The sequence below is a fragment of the Myxine glutinosa genome, chromosome 4 (assembly GCF_964187855.1).
Source record: "Myxine glutinosa chromosome 4, kmMyxGlut1.1, whole genome shotgun sequence".
NCBI classification, from domain to species: Eukaryota; Metazoa; Chordata; class Myxini; order Myxiniformes; family Myxinidae; genus Myxine; species Myxine glutinosa.
This window is the reverse complement of record NC_136264.1, coordinates 106,611,875-106,633,046: the sequence shown is the minus strand read 5'-3', so window position 1 is coordinate 106,633,046 and position 21,172 is coordinate 106,611,875. Positions and strand designations below refer to the sequence as shown.

General features: G+C 41.9%; 1 protein-coding gene across 5 annotated transcripts in view; it reads left to right on the top strand.

Annotated features, from left to right (window-relative positions):
- LOC137425066 (uncharacterized) overlaps positions 1-21,172 on the top strand; it is a 769,181-nt gene that overhangs the window by 134,129 nt on the left and 613,880 nt on the right. For 4 of the 5 annotated variants that reach the window (XM_078776250.1, XM_078776252.1, XM_078776253.1 and 1 more), the window contains one exon: positions 19,496-19,600. The exons of the other annotated variant lie outside the window; for it this stretch is intronic. In XM_078776250.1, coding sequence (XP_078632376.1) covers positions 19,496-19,600 — 105 coding nt within the window. The remainder of the gene's footprint in view (positions 1-19,495; positions 19,601-21,172) is intronic. 5 annotated transcript variants of the gene reach the window in all.

Sequence of the window (21,172 nt, the reverse complement as noted above, 5' to 3'; positions counted from 1 at the left end):
TTGGGCTTTGGCGGTTAATCACTCGCGTGGCTGCGTGTGCAACAGTTCAATCGGCGCTAACAATGCGCTTCCAAGTCCTCCTCACAACTCCGGGTCAGTCCTTTCGATACAGTCCTCGACTCAAGTGCCTGCCCCTCCCTTCTCATAACTCTAGTCAACACCGCGCATCCCTTCTCGTAACTCTCATGGGGGCCTCGCGCAAAGGGTTTTATTGCCATGCCCGTGGAACCCTCTGGAACTCACCAGACGTTCTTCACCACGCCCTATCACGCCATGCCCACCGAGCCCTGGTTTCCTGGGAGCCATTACCGTCATCGCCTCTGAGGTGCTCCTCGACTCTGCCACACCCCGACCTCGCGCTCCTCCCTCTTTTCAGGCCTACCTCGTGTCACTGGGCTAGTTCGAGCGAACTAAGGGCAGCGAACGCTGCTGGCAGCCAAAGCGTAACAAACTGCGGGTAGCCAAAGCGTAACAAACTTGAGGGATGCCAAATGGGGCACGGGATCAATTATGCCCACTGATGTAATGGGGGGGGGGGGGGGGGCGCAAAGATGAAAGGACCTAAGCTCATTTCTTTACACAACGCAGATATTACTAGGGAAATGGCCTACTCTAACACATACTATGACATAACTAATACTCTAAGTGGGCCTACGTGTTGCTTGTGGACTAACTATGGGGGGCAAACCTTTAACCTTTAATGATGTCATATTTACAATCTCAAAACCGTATCAATATATTGTTTTGTTTTGTATTCGTGTTAATATTGTTTTGTAATAACATTAATGTTATGCTATTTATCATTCGTTTTGTTATTAGAAATGGCCTTGGAAAAACGCCACGATAAAGCTAGCTTAACACGGCTATACACCTCAACACGCAAACCTATTGGTGGCAATGGCTGGGAAAACCCTCTTGGGCGAGAAAACCCCCTTTTGGGAGGGGGGAAATGAATGTGCTACAACCTCCATTGTGTACCCCTTATTCATCCTGTCAAGTTTGTTTGAGATTGGATAAGTACGGTAATGACGGAATGTATCACGGTAAAAAATATCATGAGATAGATGCGAAATTGCGTATTTTAGTATGATGATGATGATGATGATGATGATGATGATGATGATGATGATGATGATGATGATGATGATGATGATGATGATGATGATGATGATGATGATGATGATGATGATGATGATGATGATGATGATATGCCGTACAGGCTGAACCTGTCATCGAAGCGGTTTCACCTGTCATGTGTTTTTCACACGGACAGCTGTACATTGCAGCGAGTGGAGTAAGAGACTCACTCGATCTGTGCATCTTTGCCAACAAGAGTGAATTCCAGCTAAGGACAGGAACTGCACATGCTGCAGACCGACTAACCGGCAACGTTGTTTATAGTGAGATCATATAAACCCAGGAGCAGATCGAGAGTGAAACTTGGAAGGTTAATAGCTCACAAGAAAGTGGTGCTTTCAAATATTGATGTTGCAAAATGAGTACCAACTCATGGGTCCTCTCTCAAGGAGGTTGGTGGCTGGATTTGCACTCTGGCCGCAGTGGTGTGTGTCCGGATGGTGCTGAGGTCACTTTGATAGCGTTGACTAACTGACCAACATGTTGTATAAACCAGTCTCAATGCAATCTCTTCACTTCCGTGATGACAGACAGCTTAGAGACTTAGAGTACTTCAAAATAATTTAATACTTACATTATTTGCTAACTGGTATCTCCACCCAGGTCATACTATCCTCTTCAACTAAAGTATCAAACAAGCCCGGCTCCGCCGCTGTTAGACTTTCGGTCTTGTTTAATACAAATCAAGATGTTTGACTTTGTAACCTCGTCATGACCTTTCCCAAGATTAACTGTAAACAAAAATCAATTTGAAATACTGTACGATAACACACTTTTGAGCAAGTATACAAAAACAATTTTGTGCATTTTGAAAGGACATTGCCTTGCTTTTTAAAACTGCTGCCTTGAACAGAACTTCATGAGGATTTTTAAAAAGTCAAACTTCTTCATTTGTATTTAAAAAAAAGAAAAAAAGACAGTAGTATCAATTCCACCAACACATGATGCCCTTGTGCAGCATGTAAAGCGGGCAGTATACCAAGGCGCACTATGCTGGGGACAAGCATTGCATGCTAAGCCTGATCTACCAAGCCCCACTGAATGGGGTTGGCAAAAAACGTCTGCTGGCCAGTTCAAACCAATATGGACAACACTTCCAGAGGCTGCAAAGATCTGCAATGAACTTGTTAAGTGTGGGTGCAAAAAAGGATGTACTGGTCGTTGCCGGTGTAAGAAAGCTGCACTTCCCTGTACTTCTCTCTGCGCATGTGATGGAGAATGCAGCAAAGACTAGAAAACCACAAGATGGCACAGTTACAGTCTGTGATGTCATAGACACTTTTAATCACTGAAGAATGCCAACCTGTTAAGAGTATTTATATGCATTCCCAGTATGCATGATACTATGCAAAATTAATATTTTCATATGACTGCTTAATATTTTATGTTACCATTGGATTCCTAGACCCTAAAAATGTAGGTGTAGGCACTGCAACCATTTAGATAGCTGTTCTAATTATGGAGATATTCATCAAAACAGGTCTGTTATGGCGGCCATCTTGGATTTCAAGATGGCTGCCATATACTATTGAATATTTTATGTTGCCATTGGATTCCTAGACCCTAAAAATGTAGGTATAGGCACTTCAACCATTTTGATATCTGTTCTAATTATGGAGATATTCATCAAAACAGGTCTTGTATGACGGCCATCTTGAATTTCAAGATGGCCGCCATATGGGGTGAAATAGGGGATGCCCCTTGGACTAAAAATCTTTCTTTTCGGGTATTCTAGCCATGTGCCAAGTTTCATGCTTTTAAGGGAAAAGGCACAATCGATCCGAATTTTTTAGCTAAGCCGCCCAGCTATTTGTACCACAGAGATGTGATAGTTTTTTTTTTTTCCGATGTTTCTTTTTAACTTATTGTGACATTTACAGATTGCATCCACGCTTTAATCAGATTTGTGTTTCATCGTGATGCAACGATGTATGCGAATTTTGTCATATATTGATAATTTTATCATAATATTGATGGTCTTTTAGCATAAACACTTTTACATGTCTGGATGAGCTCTGAGTAGGTTGGTATCCTAGAGGTGTAGAGTGCATGGCCCTTCGTTTTGAAGACTTGCTGTGATACTCACCAATCCAACCCATGGTGGAGCTCTTTAGCCTTGGTAGACAGTCCACTGACGAGAAGGAAACTCTGATTGCAAATACCCTTGCCGCCTTGCAGGGTACAGTGCATTCAGAAAGTATTCAGACCCCTTCACTTTTTTCACATTTTGTTATGTTGCAGCCTTATGCTGAAATCGTTTAAATTCATTTTTTCCCTCATCAATCTACACTCAATACCCAATAATGACAGAGAGAAAACAGGATTTTAGAAAGTTTTGCAAATTTATTAAAAAGAAAAAACTGAAATATCACATTGACATAAGTATTCATACCCTTTGCTATGACACTTGAAATTTAGCTCAGGTGCCTCCCATTTCTCTTGATCATCTTTGATATTTTTCCACACCTTGATTGGAGTCCACCTGTGGTAAATTCAATTGATTGGACATGATTTGGAAAGGCACACACCTGTCTATATAAGGTCTCACAGATGACAATGCATATCAGAGCAAAAACCAAGCCATGAGGTCGAAGGAACTGCCTGCAGAGCTCAGAGACAGGATTGTGTCGAGGCACAGATCTGGGGAAGCCTACAAAAAAATCTATGCTGCATTAAAGGTTGCCAAGAGCACAGAGGCCTCCATAATTCTTAAATGGAAGAAGTTTGGAACAACCAGGAGTCTTCCGAGAGCTGGCCGCCCGGCCAAACTGAGCAATCGGGGGAGAAGGGCCTTGGTAAGAAAGGTGACCAAGAACCCGATGGTCACTCTGGCTGAGCTCCAGAGATCCTGTGTGGAGATGGGAGAAACTTCCAGAAGGACAACCATCACTGCAACACTCCACCGATCTGGGCTTTATGGCAGAGTGGCTAGACGGAAGCCTCTCCTCAGTGAAAGACACATGAAAGCCCACAGAATCTTGTTTCTCACAGTCTGAGAGTCCGTGAGGTGCTTTTTTGCAAACTCCAAGCGGGCTTTCATGTCTCTCAGCTCCTATCTCTGAGCTCTGCAGGCAGTTCATTCGACCTCATGGCTTGGTTTTTGCTCTGATATGCATTGTCAGCTGTGAGACCTTATATAGACAGGTGTGTGCCTTTCCAAATCATGTCCAATAAATTGAATTTACCATAGGTGGACTCCAATCAAGGTGTAGAAACATCTCGAAGATGATCAAGAGAAATGGGAGGCACCTGAGCTAAATTTCAAGTGTCATAGCAAAGGGTATGAATACTTATGTCAATGTGATATTTCAGTTTTTTATTTTTAATAAATTTGCAAAACTTTCTAAAATCCTGTTTTCTCTTTGTCATTATGGGGTATTGAGTGTGGATTGATGAGGGAAAAAATGAATTTAAACGATTTCAGCATAAGGCTGCAACATAAGAAAATGTGAAAAAGTGAAGGGGTCTGAATACTTTCTGAATGCACTGTATGTCTCTTTAGACAAGGCTAGGTCCACAGCTGATTCTGTTGTGGCATCAGGAAGGGCATCCGGCCACAAAAAACATGCCTCAAATATGCCCTTTGGTGAAGTGGCCATTTGGTGAATCACGGCTTACACATTTAAACAAGAAACTGGGTGTAAAACGATGATGATTCATAATTTTAGTATAATATTTAACTTTGGAGTTGTGTTGAGCAACACTGGTCATATTTGGCTCAAATTTTATCACGGGCAGAGTTGAGTGAGCATTAGCTGGAGAGAGTTGAACTGGGCAATTAAAAAAGTTTATGAAAAGGCAGGTTGGGGAGGGAGTGGGATGGAGGAGTGGTGAGTAATTAGCAATCTGCCATGACAAATTGTACATCTGTTGCAAAAGAAAGCACAAACTCCACTATTTAATTTGACCTTCCAGGTAATCATATCATGCATGGAAAATAAATATTTCATTCAGCCGTTTAAACATCTCTTGCCACTTTATTTGCATTGGAATGAACTCAGGTTTAACTGAGCCAAGCATTCTTTTGTTTGTTTTCCAATTTAAACCAACTATGTGCCCCCTTTTTTGTACAACACTCTTTGATTGTCCTCAACTTTTTTCCCAGTTTTCCAGCCAATTTTATAATTCCCAACTGATGTAACCTAAAAACCTTGCCTCCTAGTCTGAAGAAAGGTACTCTTGACCCAACTGCCTTTTGAAAAACCTGATAATTCATGCTTTTCATGCATTTTGTACCTGTTTGGGATCGTCATTCTTAAAACATTTTTTTGCTTGTTTACCTGTGGATATGCTTCCTTGCCTCTGCCCTAAACAGCTTGAATGTAAGTTCCATTCATAGTCAGAGCCCTTAGGGATATTTTGGAGCCGTTTGGTTCAAATTCTTCCAAAAGCACCAAATTTGGCCCAGATGTTGCCCATGCCATACTCTTTCGATTTTTGACGGGCGCCCCCCCCACCCCCCCGGGGGCCCCATATTGGCGAAATAGTAAATGGCCGCCACCCGGATTAGAGGAAAATCAGTTAAATAACCAAAAGGGTTGGAATCATGTATGATACCACTTTTCTTTCGAGGGCGAGGAATCCAATTATGATGTTATTTTGATGATTCGAGGTCAAGGTCAACCCTCAAGGTCATCTTAAAGGTCATTTTTGAGTCAAACATGTCGGTTTTTGGGTTTTTTGTCAAGATTTACGCGAGGTTCACCATTTTATGTTTCTGGGTTGGGTAATCGAACTCTGACCTTATTTTTGACAATTAGAGGAAATATTTACATGTCTATTTCCTAATTTTCAGGCATATGCAGTTATAACCACCTTTAGAGGCCATTTTTTCCCCGCAAAGCGGGGGTTGGCCTTTTTTCGGGAACCGTGGTTGTTGTTGTTTTTCGGTCCCCTTTTTCGGTCCCCTTTCAGGCATATGCAGTTCATCAGTCTAATTACAAAGGTACGGATTTTGATGTTTTATGAACTGTATGCCATATCCTTGTGTTTAATTTTTGTGCGATCATGATCCGGGTTCATGTACACATGATTGTATACATGTCATAAATATGACGTCATAGGTCATGTGACCTGGCGGCCATATTGGATTTTATGAAAACCTTAAAAATGGATCCCTGCCTTCATTTTTCGATCGATTCATTTTGAACTTTGACCACTTATAGTACGCCATGTGATTGGATGCATATCCTAATTATGACGTCATAGGTCAGGTGACATGGCGGGATGGACCGGTATGGTCCCCGGATCATACCGCCCTTGGCGCCCGTCAAAAATCGAAAGAGTATGGCGTGGGCAACATCTCCGCCAAATTTGATGCTTTTGGAAGAATTTGAACCAAAATATCCCTGAGGGCCCCGACTATCATTGAATATTGCTCAGACAAATATACATCATATGCCAAATGCTTAGGAGTGAATGATATATTTTCAAGTGCATTTGCATGATAACTACTTTAGTTATTTTTTTCATGCTTGGATCTAAATTGATAGCCGCAAGAATAGCAAGTGGTCACTAATTACATGATGCATCTCACGACACCTCATCATTCAAGTCTTTGCAAGTGTTCAAATGTGGTGAAGCAGAAAGGCTTTGAAAAGGATACTGCCTTCACAGCCATGATGCACTGAAATGCATCCTTAAAACATCCATAAATGTTGGCTCTGGACTAACAGCCAGGTCGGAGCAGCCTTCAAATTGTGCTCAATAAGTCCATTTGCTTTGCTTCCCAGTGACTTGGCTGGCTCTCACATGCACAGTGTTGCTATTTCAAAACTATTAGCCCGTCCTCTGCAAGCAGGACACGGGGTTTTGGAGTGTGTGTGTGTGTGTGTGTGTGTGTGTGTGTGTGTGTGTGTGTGTGTGTGTGTGTGTGTGTGTGTGTGTGTGTGTGTGTGTGTCCGTCCGTGTGTCCGGGCCAAACTTTTTTTTAACCATTTGAGCTGTTATCAAATTCTCACTAAAGCTTTATTATGATAATACAGAGAAGGCAAATTAAGAATTTTGGTAAAAGGTCAAAGGTCAGCATCACATAAAATCATCAATTTTGATCCAATTGACTTGAAATTTCAATTTACCATTTGAGTTTTGTCATCACATTTTCAACAAAGCTTTGTTATGAGAATATGAAGAAGGCAAATTAATAATTTGGTCGAAAGGTCAAAGGCCAGCGGCACAAAATAGTCAATTTTCATCCGATTGACCTGAAATTTAAAAGTTTTGCATATTGGGTCACTGAATTGGTTCACTAATCAAAAGCTAGAATCTGGTTCTTGTTTTAGATCTAAATCTCAAAGGTCAAGGCTGCATAAAATCACCAATTTTCATCTTGTATTTTTTTAAACTGTTTTTGTTATTTTGAGCATACGGAAGAAGAAGACGGCCTCTGAAAATAAATGGATGTGGACGGGCTTTGAATTTTTACATTTTCTCCAGTTTGGCTTTATTTTTCATGCCGTTTTTGCTGATAACGCAGTTTGAATCGAGCTGAAAATTTCCAAAGTAGTCACTGAAAGTGCGATTATATTCCGCCCACATCAGAAGATGATGCCATTTTGGCAGACTCGTTACACTTTCTGGAACAGATTCTCAAAACCATATTTCCACAAAGCTGATTCCTTGTGCAGACACGGGCTTCATCGCCCTTCAAGGTTTACGACACTTGCACCAAAAACGTTGTGCATCGATTTCCCTTCTCCTGCATGAATTAACACAATGTTTTATAAGTCAGTGCCGCACAGCTCTAGTAATCCTAGAATTATTGGACCTGTGGGTATTTCCACAGGTGGTTCATATCACCTTCCTGGCTTTTTGCTGTTAGTTTCAAGACAAGGTCTTGGCATTTTCCACTTTCGTGTCACTTTCTTGCCTTTTTGTTGTTGGATTAGAGAAAGGAAATAAATGTGTAAGTTTAAAGCTTGAACCTACTGCCGATTATTTATTTTTTTACACTTGTAAAGACAGCTCAAATTTTATTTGATATTCTGAAGTGTCATGTTTCAGGCCAGGTGTCACTGGCTTCGAGGTTTTCATTTCCTGTTTTGTTTCAGTTTGAGGAAAGCTTGAAATGTAAGAAATTGACTTTTTCAAAGTTACCTACAGACAGGAGAAATGTGGACCTCTTTATTTCCATGCTCCTTGGCTCTGACCAGACACAATTTTTAAAAATAGCTTTTTACTATGGCTAAAGCCCGTCAAAATGACAGCCGCACAGAACTCAACACAATACAGAGGACTATCACACACACAAAGTTATGAATTATGTCCGATGAATTCTTTGCAATCGCTTCATCCTTCCATTCCCTCCTCTATTCCCCTCCCTCCTCTCTCTCTCTCTCTCTCTCACCATTCTCTCTCTCTCTCCCCCCCCCCTCCCCCTCTCCCAATATTCCCATCATGGAGAATTAGTGGTGAGGGAAGCAATTTGTCAACAAAATACACAGTTACACACACACACACACATTATTTTTATACATGACCTAAGGCTTGTAATATGAATACGCATTGCGTAGAGTGAGAGCTTCGTCGACAATGGTCAGTCGATCGAGTACGCAGCCCTCACAAACATCTGTAGGCCTAGGCCTAGCTAGGCTAGGTTGTTTGATCTTGGGCTTAGAATTCAAATTCAAATTAATTTTATTGAATGGATAGATTGGGATAGAATGCAGGACTTACCTACTGTAGGCTATATAGTCTAGACTTCTAGTCGACTGGACCAGGTACGTAGGTCCGACTGGCAGGTACGTACTGAAATCGGTGTACCTGGCTTAAATGAAGTCGGTGTAGCTGGCGGAAAACTGAAGTCGGTGTAGATGGCGGAAAACTGAAATCGGTGTACCTGGCTTAAATGACGTCGGTGTAGCTGGCGGAAAACTGAAGCCAGTGTAGCTGGTGGAAAAAAGAAGTCGGTGTAGCTGGCGTAAATGATGAGCGGTTTCGAATTCAAAATCCGTTCTGTACAGTACTGTATTGTAATTTATTGATTTTAATCACCAGGTGAAAATAATTTATCGGTCGCGCCAGATCAAAGCAAGATCACGTGAGCAAGATGGCGGATCATGGAAGGGACAAGATGGCGGATCATGGAAGGGACATGATGGCGGATCATGGAAGGGACATTTGAAATGACAACATGAAATTTTGTTCCCAAGGGAATGGGGAAAAATTTGAATATTTTTTTTTGTGAAATTTGAAATAAAGTGAAATTTTGAATGGATTTACATATACATGCATTTGGATTAGAGGTTCGCTTACAAAGCTCTCTAATAGAGCTGACACACACGCACACATACACACACACACACACACACACACACACACGCACACATACCCATGGGCGTACTGACGAGACAAGCACTCAACACAGCCACTGAGCTTGCGTGAAGTGCTGTCACTGCCGTCACTTTCCGGGATACTCTGTGTGCCAGTGATGCCGCTTTTCTCACCGTACTCAGCGGGGCATTTTCTCAAGAGGAATTTCCTCCTCCACATGGATGCCACCTATGAGGATTGTCCGTGCTCTATCATTTTCAAGCAAGGAAGCAGCACATACCATTTTTAAAGTCTTTGGTATGACTCAAAACGGTCCAAATTGGATGGGTGTTTTTGGGAAACACCATCTCCTTGCTGGATGGCCATTGGCTCCCTATGTGAGCTCATCCACCCTTTGTCAAATTGATGAATTACCATGCCTGTGAAACCCTGGATGACCCAGGTGACAGTTCATTGCTGAATCGGGATTCAAACCCTGGCTGGACAGCTGAGAGGCGAGTGTGCATAACTCTAGGAGTCTAGGCCATCTCGTCAGCCCAACACACCACAACTCAACATCACTTTATTACGCCATTCATCCACAACATACCATCCCCGAAACACATGCAAACACACCACAACACACCTCATAGCACATCACACCACAAACCACCTTATAGCACATCACACCACAAACCACCTCGCACACACCAGATACAGCGGACCATACCACACTGAACATGCTACACACCACAATGCACCACACATCAACACGAATACATCATAACGCTTGAGGGTTGAAGGAAAAGACGTCCGAAACTTTCGGAATCCAAGTCAATACTTTTATTAAAACAACAACAGAACAACCCGCTCGCAACTCTTCCAGACCCCTCCCAGTACCAGAAATCCCTCGATCTACAAGAACTCAATCATATTTATATATTACAAAATCAAAGGCAAAATGAGCCGCTACAACTCGTACTCGTCATTTTTATACCCCTTAATTGTGCTTTTCACACCAGTGAAATAAATGAAGGTTTTTGTGCGTAATTTATGTTTTGGCCAGATTTTTCGCACCAGTAAACACATCCCTTTATTTGGGTGGCGTATAATACCACAGATCACTGCTGCATTCGGTCCCAAAAATAATAAAAATAACCTGATGTACAAAACATGAAGCAAAAACATGCGTGCTGCTTATGAGCATCTATAATACATAGTGTTTATATACCTGGGGCCATTCAAATTGCACTGGGCCATGGACTAACAGCCAGGCCTAAGGCCTGAGGCCTGCCACCTGTGCGGCTTAAAAAATGGCGGCGCATGATTTTAATTGTGGGTGGAGTCAGGCCAGCTATCCAGCAAATGGGTGTATGGCAGCTTTCGATGGTCCACCCACCGATTTACTAATGCATGGATACATACATACATGCATACATATATACATACATACATACATGGTCCAAACATAATTCGGCTATAAAGATATAAGATATAACGATTGGTCTTTAATTAGTTTGAAAAATTTGAATATCAGCATATCATTGCACAGGTTTTATTCATTTTTTAAACCCTCATGTGACTCAAGTGGTGTGTACCTTCAATGCTCTTTTTAACGGATGTTAACTGCAAGTTCACACATTTCATAGAGCTTTTATTCTCACTTTATGCCCATGGAATAAAAGACTTTATTATAGATGGTTTAAAGCCACACTTATGGCCACTTCCACCCCATGGAAGAAGGTTAATTTAAGTGCTATAAGGAAGCTTGGGATGCGGTGATGAGCCATTAATGGTTGGAAATGATTTGGTGTTTTCACATCGAGCAATGGCAGAGAAAAAACCAATGCATCAACAATGCTGGTCATGCTTGCTCAATTTCCGACAGGATACAAATATCACGCTCATGCATAACAAGGCCAGGGTATATTACTGTGATTAACAGGGACATTAGTTAGACATTGGACACATTAACATGCCATATGGTATTTGAACCTTTGTTCGGTTTTCTGATATTTCCCTTATAAAATAATTGTGAGTACAATAGAGAGAGAGAGAGGGGAGACAAATCTGCCTTGTTGTTTGAAGATGTGATATTTTTGCTTGTTTTTTGGGAGCGTATCATTCGGCTGGCATCAGGCAGCAGCTGCTGCATTGTCGTGTTGCTCTTTATCTTATTTTTGTTTGTTATGGAAATGTTTGAGAGCAAACTAACCAAAGGTCTCCTCAGCCACAGGGATGTTAATCCAATCACAGCATGTCAAAAACCCACGTAAGTGTATGACAGGCTTGATTTGGATTAAATTCGATCTTTAGTTGTCTTGTACATTGGGATAGTATGTCTATAGGCAGATTATCCCTAATTGATTGAATTTGGATGATCCTCCTCTGACTTTGTGGAGGTATTACTATCACCTGGGAGTGCTTAATTGCTCAGTGGAATGTGTGTTTGCTTAAGTTGCATCATTGAGGGTTTTCAAAATGTTTGCATCAGCTTGCACTGATGCTGAGCAAGCTGATATTGGAAGGCCTTGGGAAATGAAAGAGAAACAGCATATTATAATATGCACTTTGGTGTCCGTCTGTCTATTTCTCTGACCGTGATCAATACATTCGGTCGTTACTTATCCAATCTCAACCGAACTTGCCAGGAGGACTATGGGGGTCACACAATGGAGATTGTAGCGACTTAATTTGCCTCCCTCTCCCAAGTGGGTTTTCCACCTTGAACAAACTCTGAATTAAGGTGAACGAGCAACGGTACCCGCCCTATGGGTGGGGCTTCAATTGAGAAGCCCAAATGAAAAGGCAAAATATCAGAAATTGAAGGCTTTTTCTTATTTTAAACGATTCACATAAACATCCGTTGAATCATATCACACGCAAATCATCAAAATCTAAACGGTACATGGCGCCCATGTTGAAAAAAGATTGAATTCTGCAAAACGGAAGCGGCCGCTACACGTCTTTCTCAGTCACACGTTTATGTGTGAAGAGTGCGCGCCGAATCTGTAACACGGAAGCGGCCGCTGCTTCTGTTTCTCAGTCGCTTTGCACACGCTGCCATGTTACTTCGGAGCCGCACGTTTATATAGGAAGAGTTCGTCAGGAGTCGATCTACTCTCTCCTGGTACGTAGAATAAACAGTATTTGTAGAATTTCAACAAAAGCCACATCACTGTTCATATCGGTAAATATTATTCCATCGTGTTTGGAAAAACTGGAAAATTGGAAAACTTGGAAAAATTGGAAAAACAATATAGCCTATTTTACTCCCAGGGGTCCCAGGAATACCCACCCAAAATATCGTTGCGATCTGTTGAGCCGTTTTTGCGGTACCTTCGAACGGACGGACGGACATTTGGTGAATTATAATAAGATAAATAGCTTATTGTGACATTTTGTGGGAAACATCTACCGGAGGTAAAAAAAAAAAAAAAAGTTACAACGATAAACTACACTATTCAGTCAATACTGTTCAATGTAAAATTACCCTTTTTAACAGTCCAACCTCTTCCACGAGCCTCAACTATGTACAGTCATGTGAAAAAGTAAGTACACCCCATGTAAAGTTTTGACTTTTTCAGCATATTTCAACATACAGCTATTTGATCTTCATTTCAACAATATTGATAGATAAAGGTGATATTGTCGGAGTTGCGGACAACGAGAACGCGAGACACTTCTTAGCTTGTTCAAAGCTCCTTTATTCCAACAGAACTGAATCACGACTGGAACTCATGCATCTTTGATAACACGCAAAAACCCTCTTAATGGGGCGTGGCTCCAACCTCCGGGCACACGCCACGCCCATACCATCAATAGCTCCACTGGTCCCGTGCCTGTGGATTATGTCCCAATGGGGTAACCCCCACAATACAATATAACAAATATCATGAAACATTTACATTTTGTAGTCCATTGTATAATTTAAATAAACATAAATTCAAATTTCACATGTGGAAAAAGTAAGTACACCCCATGAAATATTTTTTAAAATCTTTTTAACATATGTGGACATATCAATATTTGATCTTCATTTGAACAGTATCTCTAGATAAAGGTGATCTAATTGAACAAAAAACAATGAAAAATTGACTGCAATAATTTATTCAACAAAAGATTAACAGAGATGCCATTTCCTTCTGTGGAAATGTAAAAAGTAAGTACACCCATGGCTCTAATAGGTGGTATTGCCCCCTTCGGCAGAAACAACCTCAAGTAAGTCTGGCCTCCAAACTGGCCTCCAAAGCCAGTCGCCGACTGGGCATCCTCCGTCGTGCGAAGTCCTTCCTCGGCACACCTGAGCTCCTCACCACATACAAGGCTTTCATCCGCAGCTCAATGGAATACTGTTCTCCCCTATGGGCCGGTGCTCCTGCCTCACACCTAGCTCGGCTTCACGCTGTTGAAACCAAAGCTTTCAGAATTATTGGAATCTCCTGCGATGAAGCTATCTCTGAGGGCCTTTCACTCACTCACCGCAGGCAGGTAGGTGGTCTTTCTGTCTTCTACCGACTCCTCTCCGGCCTTGCACCCCCAGCTCTCTCTGTGCTCTGTCCCCCAAATATTCCGACAGGTCGCACAAGATCTGCCAGCAACCCTCTGATGGTTAAACTGCCGAAATCTCGGCTCTCTGCTCACCTTCACTCTTTCATTCCTCTTTTCTCCCGCCTCTGGAACAAACTCCCTCACTCCCTTCAATCCCACTCCTCCCTCCAGGTCTTTAAAACAGCTGTTCACCACCATCTCTTATCTTCCCCCATCCAAAACCTTGATCTTTTCTACCCCCGCTAATTCACCCCAGATCCACCTTGTTTGAAATTCCAACTTCTTTCCTGGAAGTCCTGGCAGTGTCCATATGTTTTATACCTCTCCCACCGCCCCCTTCCCATGCCCCCCCCCCCCAAAGCCCTCGCCCTCTCTCAGATCTCTCGATGTCTCCATGTCTCTCGGTCCCTGCTCTCAAATGTTGTGTTTGTGTCCTTCCCCCTCTCTCCCCATCTTGTCTACCGCTCCCGATGTTATATGTTTTATGTGTCGGTTTGTCTTTCTGTGTGATTAATGTTCGCTCTTTCACGAGCCTCGATCTTGTATACAAAAAAAAAAGAAAAAAAAAAAAAAAAGTAGGCGTTTCTTATAACTGTCTACCAGTCTTCGACATCGACTGGGAGAAATTTTTGCCCACTCCTCCATGCAGAATTCTTTCAGCTGTGCGATGTTTGAGGGGTTTCTTGCATGCACAGCTCGTTTCAAATCCCCCCACAACATCTCGATGGGATTTAGATCCGGGCTTTGACTTGTCCATTCCAGAACCCTCCATTTCTTTCTTTTCAGCCATTCCTTGGTGGATTTATTGGTATGTTTACGGTCATTTTCATGTTGCAAGGTCCACCTTCGGTTGAGCTTCAACTTTCCGACAGATGGCCTCACATTATCCTCAAGCAACCTCTGGTACAATGAAGAATTCATAGTGGATTATATGATTGTGAGCTGCCCAGGCCCTGATGCAGCAAAGCTGCCCCAAACCATAATATTTCCACCACCATGCTTTACAGTTGGTATCAGGTTCTTATGGTCAAATGCTGTCTTTGGTTTTCGCCAAACATGTCTTCTGATACTGTGGCCAAATAGCTCGAACTTTGACTTATCTGTCCAGAGCACATTGTTCCAGAAGTGCTGGTCATTGCCTCGGTGTTCATTGGCAAACTTTTGACTTGCTCTGATGTTCTTTCTGGACAGCAAAGTTTTCCTCCTAGCACACCTCCCATGTTGATCAAATTTGTGCAGCCTCTTTCTAATGGTAGACTCGTGCACTTTGACATCAACAGTGGCAAGAGCTACCTGTAGGTCCCGTGATGACATTCTGGGGTTCTTAGAGACTTCTTTCAGCATCTTGCGGTCTGCTCTCGGGCTGAACTTGCTGGGGCGGCCTGGCCGGAACAAGTTGGCAGTTGTTTGGAATCTTCTCCACTTGTAGATAATCTTCCTGACAGTCGAATGATTGATTTCAAATTGTTTGGAGATCTTTGTAAATCCCTTCCCAGATTCGTAGACATCTATAACCTTCTTTCTGAAGGCCTCAGAGAGCTCTTTTGATCTAGGCATGGTGACCCCGCACACTTCAACAACAAAGAGCAAACCAAACTAAATGTCTGAGGTTTAAATAAGACAGGTTCCTCCAAGATCCTCTCTAACGATGTTCTAATCATTTGCACCTCAGCTGGTGCACCTGATTCTAATTTTAGGTATTTGAAGTAGTGATAAATGTAGGGGTGTACTTACTTTTTCCACATGCGAAATTTGCATTTATGTTTAAATTATAAAATGGACTACAAAATGTAAATGTTTCATGATATTTGTTATATTATATCACCTTTATCTATCAATATTGTTGAAATGAAGATCAAATAGCTGTATGTTGAAATATGCTGAAAAAGTCAAAACTTTACATGGGGTGTACTTACTTTTTCACATGACTGTATACAAAAAAATTTTTTCCACCCAAGACAAGTAAACCTACTTCAAATTATATGATGAAAGTCGTTGGATCCATCATTGCTGCTGATGATCGCCTTTGGCCTTTTCAACTGGTCTGATTTCTGACCATCAATTTGGTTTCTCCCCCAGTCTCTCAATCTTTGACATGGTTCTCTTTCTTAGTCACCAATGGTTGGACTACCTACATCTCAAAGAAGAAGACAGATTTTAAAAATCTGGTCACCACTGACTGAGTGGTGGCGAGTAAGGCAGTTTGCCATTGTCTCACGCTGCTTGGCGGCCACATGTCTGATTGGTTGAGGATTGGTGTCCTCAATAGGCTGGGTCTGTACATATGTGCGAGCATGGAACTCCATTGGCAGGTGCTGACCAGGTGCCAAAACAACACCTGCCCCAGATGTGCCAAAAGGAACCTTGGGTCACTAAAGGCTGGGGGGGGGGCGAGGGGGGGGGGGTTGGGAACGTGGGGCATGGAAGGAGGGAAGTGGGACGGATGTGATGCAGCCTGTCCGTTTTCCCCTCTATCTCTCTAGCTTTCTCCGGCTGCAACCTGACAGAGGTGCACGATACTCCGAAACTGCTCCCTTGTGAACTTCGACACCATCTCCAGCATACTGTATCATTGCATGTGATGAAGTGCCAGCTTTTAAATTATCTCTCTCGTGTGTGTGTGTGTGTGTGTGTGTGTGTGTGTGTGTGTGTGTGTGTGTGTGTGTGTGTGTGTGTGTGTGTGTGTGTGCGTGTGTGCGCGTGCGCTCTTAGACAGAGATTAGTTTCATTTATTTGCTGCATTAAGTTTTGTGTTGTGTATTTGTGTCCCGCATTTCATGCCGTCTGTTTTGTTTGTTCTTAAATTATTCATCTATCTATAAGGCTGTCTGCAGGTTATTAATTCTCAGCATGTACCATTCCCTTCTTTCATAATTTGTGCGAACTGTGCATGCGACAGTAAGTTGAAGTTTTTACTTTGTCTTAATCTCCATGTGTACCTTTGCAAATTAAATAATTATTCCCCCTTTTCACTTTCATCCCTGCATGACGTCATTGAAAAGTTCAATTGATCCACTCGTTTAACTATTTGAACATTTCTGAATCATACATAGCGCCTAAAATATACTCTAATCTTGTATACAATTCTCTACCATGATATGTCCTGTGAGATTGAGACAATGTCTGGTCATTTGGTTAGTGGAATATAAGAAGTTGTGAAAAAGTAGTTGCAGCAGCATTGTTCTTTGAGTTAAGGTGCTCCATATTATGTAAGCTGATTTTTGTCTCCAAAATTTAATCTCGGTAACATTGACATTTTGTAATTGTCCCCCGTCGAACCGCGGAGCGAAAGGGGGACTATGATTTTCCCCTCCGTCCGTGTGTCCGTCCGTGCGTCCGTCCGTGCGTCCGTCCGTGCGTGCATGTGTGCATGTGTGCATACGTGCGTAAGCGAAGGACCGAATTCTAATTTGTTGTTTGGGTGCAACCCACGTCAAAATCCAAGACGGCCGCCGCCATGTATGTCTGAACCTTGTGGGCGGAATATCTTGAAAAATAAGCGAAGTACCAACTTCTAATCTGGTGTGTGGGTGTATCTAGACACAAGGAAGAACGCTATTGAAAATTGGGTCACCACGTCACAATCCAAGATGGCCGCCATCATGTATGTCTGAATCTTGTGAGCGGAATATCTTGAAAAATAAGCGAAGTACCAACTTCTAATCTGGTGTGTGGGTGTATCTAGGCATAAGGAAGAATGCTATTGAAAATTGGGTCACCACGTCACAATCCAAGATGGCCGCCACCATATATATGTCTGAACCTTGTGAGCGAAATATCTTGAAAAATAAGCGAAGTACCAACTTCTAATCTGGTGTGTGGGTGTATCTAGACACAAGGAAGAACGCTATTGAAAATTGGGTCACCACGTCACAATCCAAGATGGCCGCCATCATGTATGTCTGAATCTTGTGAGCGGAATATCTTGAAAAATAAGCGAAGTACCAACGTCTAATCTGGTGTGTGGGTGTATCTAGGCATAAGGAAGAACGCTATTGAAAATTGGGTCGCCACGTTAAAATACAAGATGGCCGCCGCCATGTATGTCTGACGCCATGTATGTCTGAACCTTGTGGGCGGAATATCTTGAAAAATAAGCGAAGTACCAACTTCTAATCTGGTGTGTGGGTGTATCTAGACACAAGGAAGAACGCTATTGAAAATTGGGTCGCCACGTTAAAATCCAAGATGGCCGCCACCATATATATGTCTGAACTTTGTGAGCGAAATATCTTGAAAAATAAACGACCTACTAACTTCTAATCTGGTGTGTGGGTGTATCTATGCATAAGGGAGAACGCTATTGAAAATTGGGCCGCCACGTCAAAATCCAAGATGGCCGCCTTGCGTCTTCCACTTTGTCAACTCACATCACTTCACCGACGGGGGACCGAGGCGTAACGCTTGTTTCAGCTGTTCTTGCCCATATTGCTTTGGGTAGCATTCTGTTCACCAATGTGCTTGCTGAATACAGACTGTTTTGTCCTTTCTCTCGTTTCCCTTTAAAAAATGCACTTGACATTGGAAAGTCAAGCCCGATGTGTTACCGCAACCCGACTGGACAACTCGTACCTCAATCAGCTCCCATCTCATCCATCAACCAATAGCATCTATAGTTACTTTGGACAACAGTACTTGTTATCCACTGACAAACATTTCACTGTCCTTCTCAACTAATCAGCTTCTAATTGATAAAGCAAAAGTTCCTGCCAGAAGTGCAGGCTCGAGATGGTATTTTAGGAACTGCAACCATTTAAAAAGGTAATTGTTGTATTGAAGAAGGCAATTATTGTGCAAGTCTGCATGATGTAACACCGGATGATGTTGCCTGGGAGAACTCTTAATGCATTTAATTTCTGAACCTTCAATATCTCATTACCTCTGCCACCAAAGGTCGATGGAGGTTATGTTTTCACCCCTGTATGTCTGTTTGTTTGTTTGTTTGTGAACAAGATATCTCAAAAAGTTGTGGAGGAATTCGGACGAAATTTGGCAGAGAGGTAGCGTATGTCACAAGGATGAAATTATTAGATTTTGGTGAAGATCCGGATCCGGTCTGGCTTTTTAAGTGATTCTTCACCATTGAGTGATCGAGCTAAAAACGATACATAGCAGGATATCTCAAAAAGTTGTGGAAGGATTTCGACGAAACTTTGTGGACAGGTTGGGTGTGTGATAAGACCGAATCGATTAGATTCTGGTGAAGATCGGAATATGGATTCGGATACGATAATTATTTAATTTTTATAACTGATTCTTCACCGTTGAGAGATCGGGCAAAAAGTGATATATAACATGATATTTAAAAACGTTGTGGATGAGTTGTAACTAAACTTGGGGGATGAGTTGTTTTGGTGACGAGGACAAGACGATTAGATTTTGGTTCAGGTCCGAATCCAGATCCGGCCTATCGGTGGGATACAAAACGTAGACTGTTCAGCCTGGTGGAGGTATGCTCTCTACCGAGTGCTGTTGTAGTTCACTGTTTGTTACTTGCAAGATTTTTCAAGTGTAATGGTCAGTTGCGTTTGTTTTTTTGTATGTCACTCGCCTACAGGTCACAATTCTAAACCGATCGTCATGAAACTCCACCAAGTTACAGAAGTCGTTACAAGTGAGAAGCCTATTGATTTTGAGGTCGAAGATCGAAGGTCATCTGGAGGTCAGATTTCTAAAATCGCCATTTTTTATCCAATTGACTTGAAAATTGAACAGCATTTGTATATTGAGTTACTCAATTGGAAAAACCAACTATTTGAGGTCAAAAGGTCAAAGGTGAACTCAAGGTCAAACTCCCCAAATCATCAATTTTCATCTGAAAAACCATCAATTTTCATCCAATTGACTTGAAAACTGTACAGCAATTGCATAGTGCCTCATTGAATTGGGAAACCAACTATTTTGAAGGTCAAAAGGTCAAAGGTCAATTCAAGGTCAAACTTCTAAAATCATCAATTTCACCTGAAAAATCATCAATTTTAATCCGATTGACCCGAGCTTTGATTAAGACCTTCAATTCTAATCTTAATGAAATTGACAATTTTATGTATCAATGGCAACCTTTTTGGGGGGAGGCGTGCATTTTGCAAGTATCGTGCTCCACATGACGTCTTCTTGTTTGTTTGTGTCTGTTTGCTTGTTTGTTTGTCTGTGAACATGATATTTCAAAAACCTGCAGTCAGATTCGGAAGAAATTTGGTGGAGAGGTTGGTTGTGCGACAAGGACAAAATGATTAGATTTTGGTGAAGATCCCAATCCGAATGTGGATACCAGAAATTTTTAAATGATTATTCACCGTTGAGAGTTAGGGCCAAAAACAATAAATAGCATGATATCTCAAGTACGATATACGATCAAAGTTACATATACGTTAAAAAAGGCAATTCGAATTTGTTTAAGGACCTGATACATATCCGGCCTATCAGGGGGCTACAAAACATAAACTTTCAGCCTGGCTAAGTAATACACTCTACCGAGTGCTGTTCTAGTATGTTTGTGCAGCTGTAAGAAGACTGAATATAAATGTTCGTGTTTCCTTAATTTTTAGCTCACCTGGAACGAGGTTCAGGGGAGCTTATGCGATGGCGCGTCCGTCAGTCCGTAAACACTTGAGACTTCTTCTCCGAAACCGCTGATGAGATTGCGACCAAATTCGGCCCAAATTATATTTGTTGTGTTATGACTTAAGTTTGTTCACGGCATTAAAAAAAAATCGGGGTCTAAGGGGGTTTACCCAAGTCAAAGTGGATCCAGGTTTGCCTCCCCAAAATAGGAATTTGCTTTTTCTACTGAAACTACACACACTATTTCAATGAAACTTGACCACAACCTTCATCACCAGTGATTTACTGAAGTGATTTACGTAGGTTTTTTTTCACTTTCATCTGATATTTGTGATTTATTTCAAACAAACTGTATTTCCCATCTACACGGTTCATGGCACGAAGAAAATCAAAGTCTAAGAGGATCTACGGGGGGTCAAAGTGCCTCCAGGTTTGCCTTCCCAAAATAGGAATTTGCTTTTTCTTCTGAAACGACACACACTATTTCAATGAAACTTGACCACAACCTTCATCACCAGTGATTTACTGAAGTTTGTTCACGGCACGTAGAAAATCAAAGTCTAAGAGGATCTACGGGGGGTCAAAGTGCCTCCAGGTTTGCCTCCCCAAAATAGGAATTTGCTTTCTTCTCAGAAACTACACACACAATTTTTATGAAACTTCACCACAA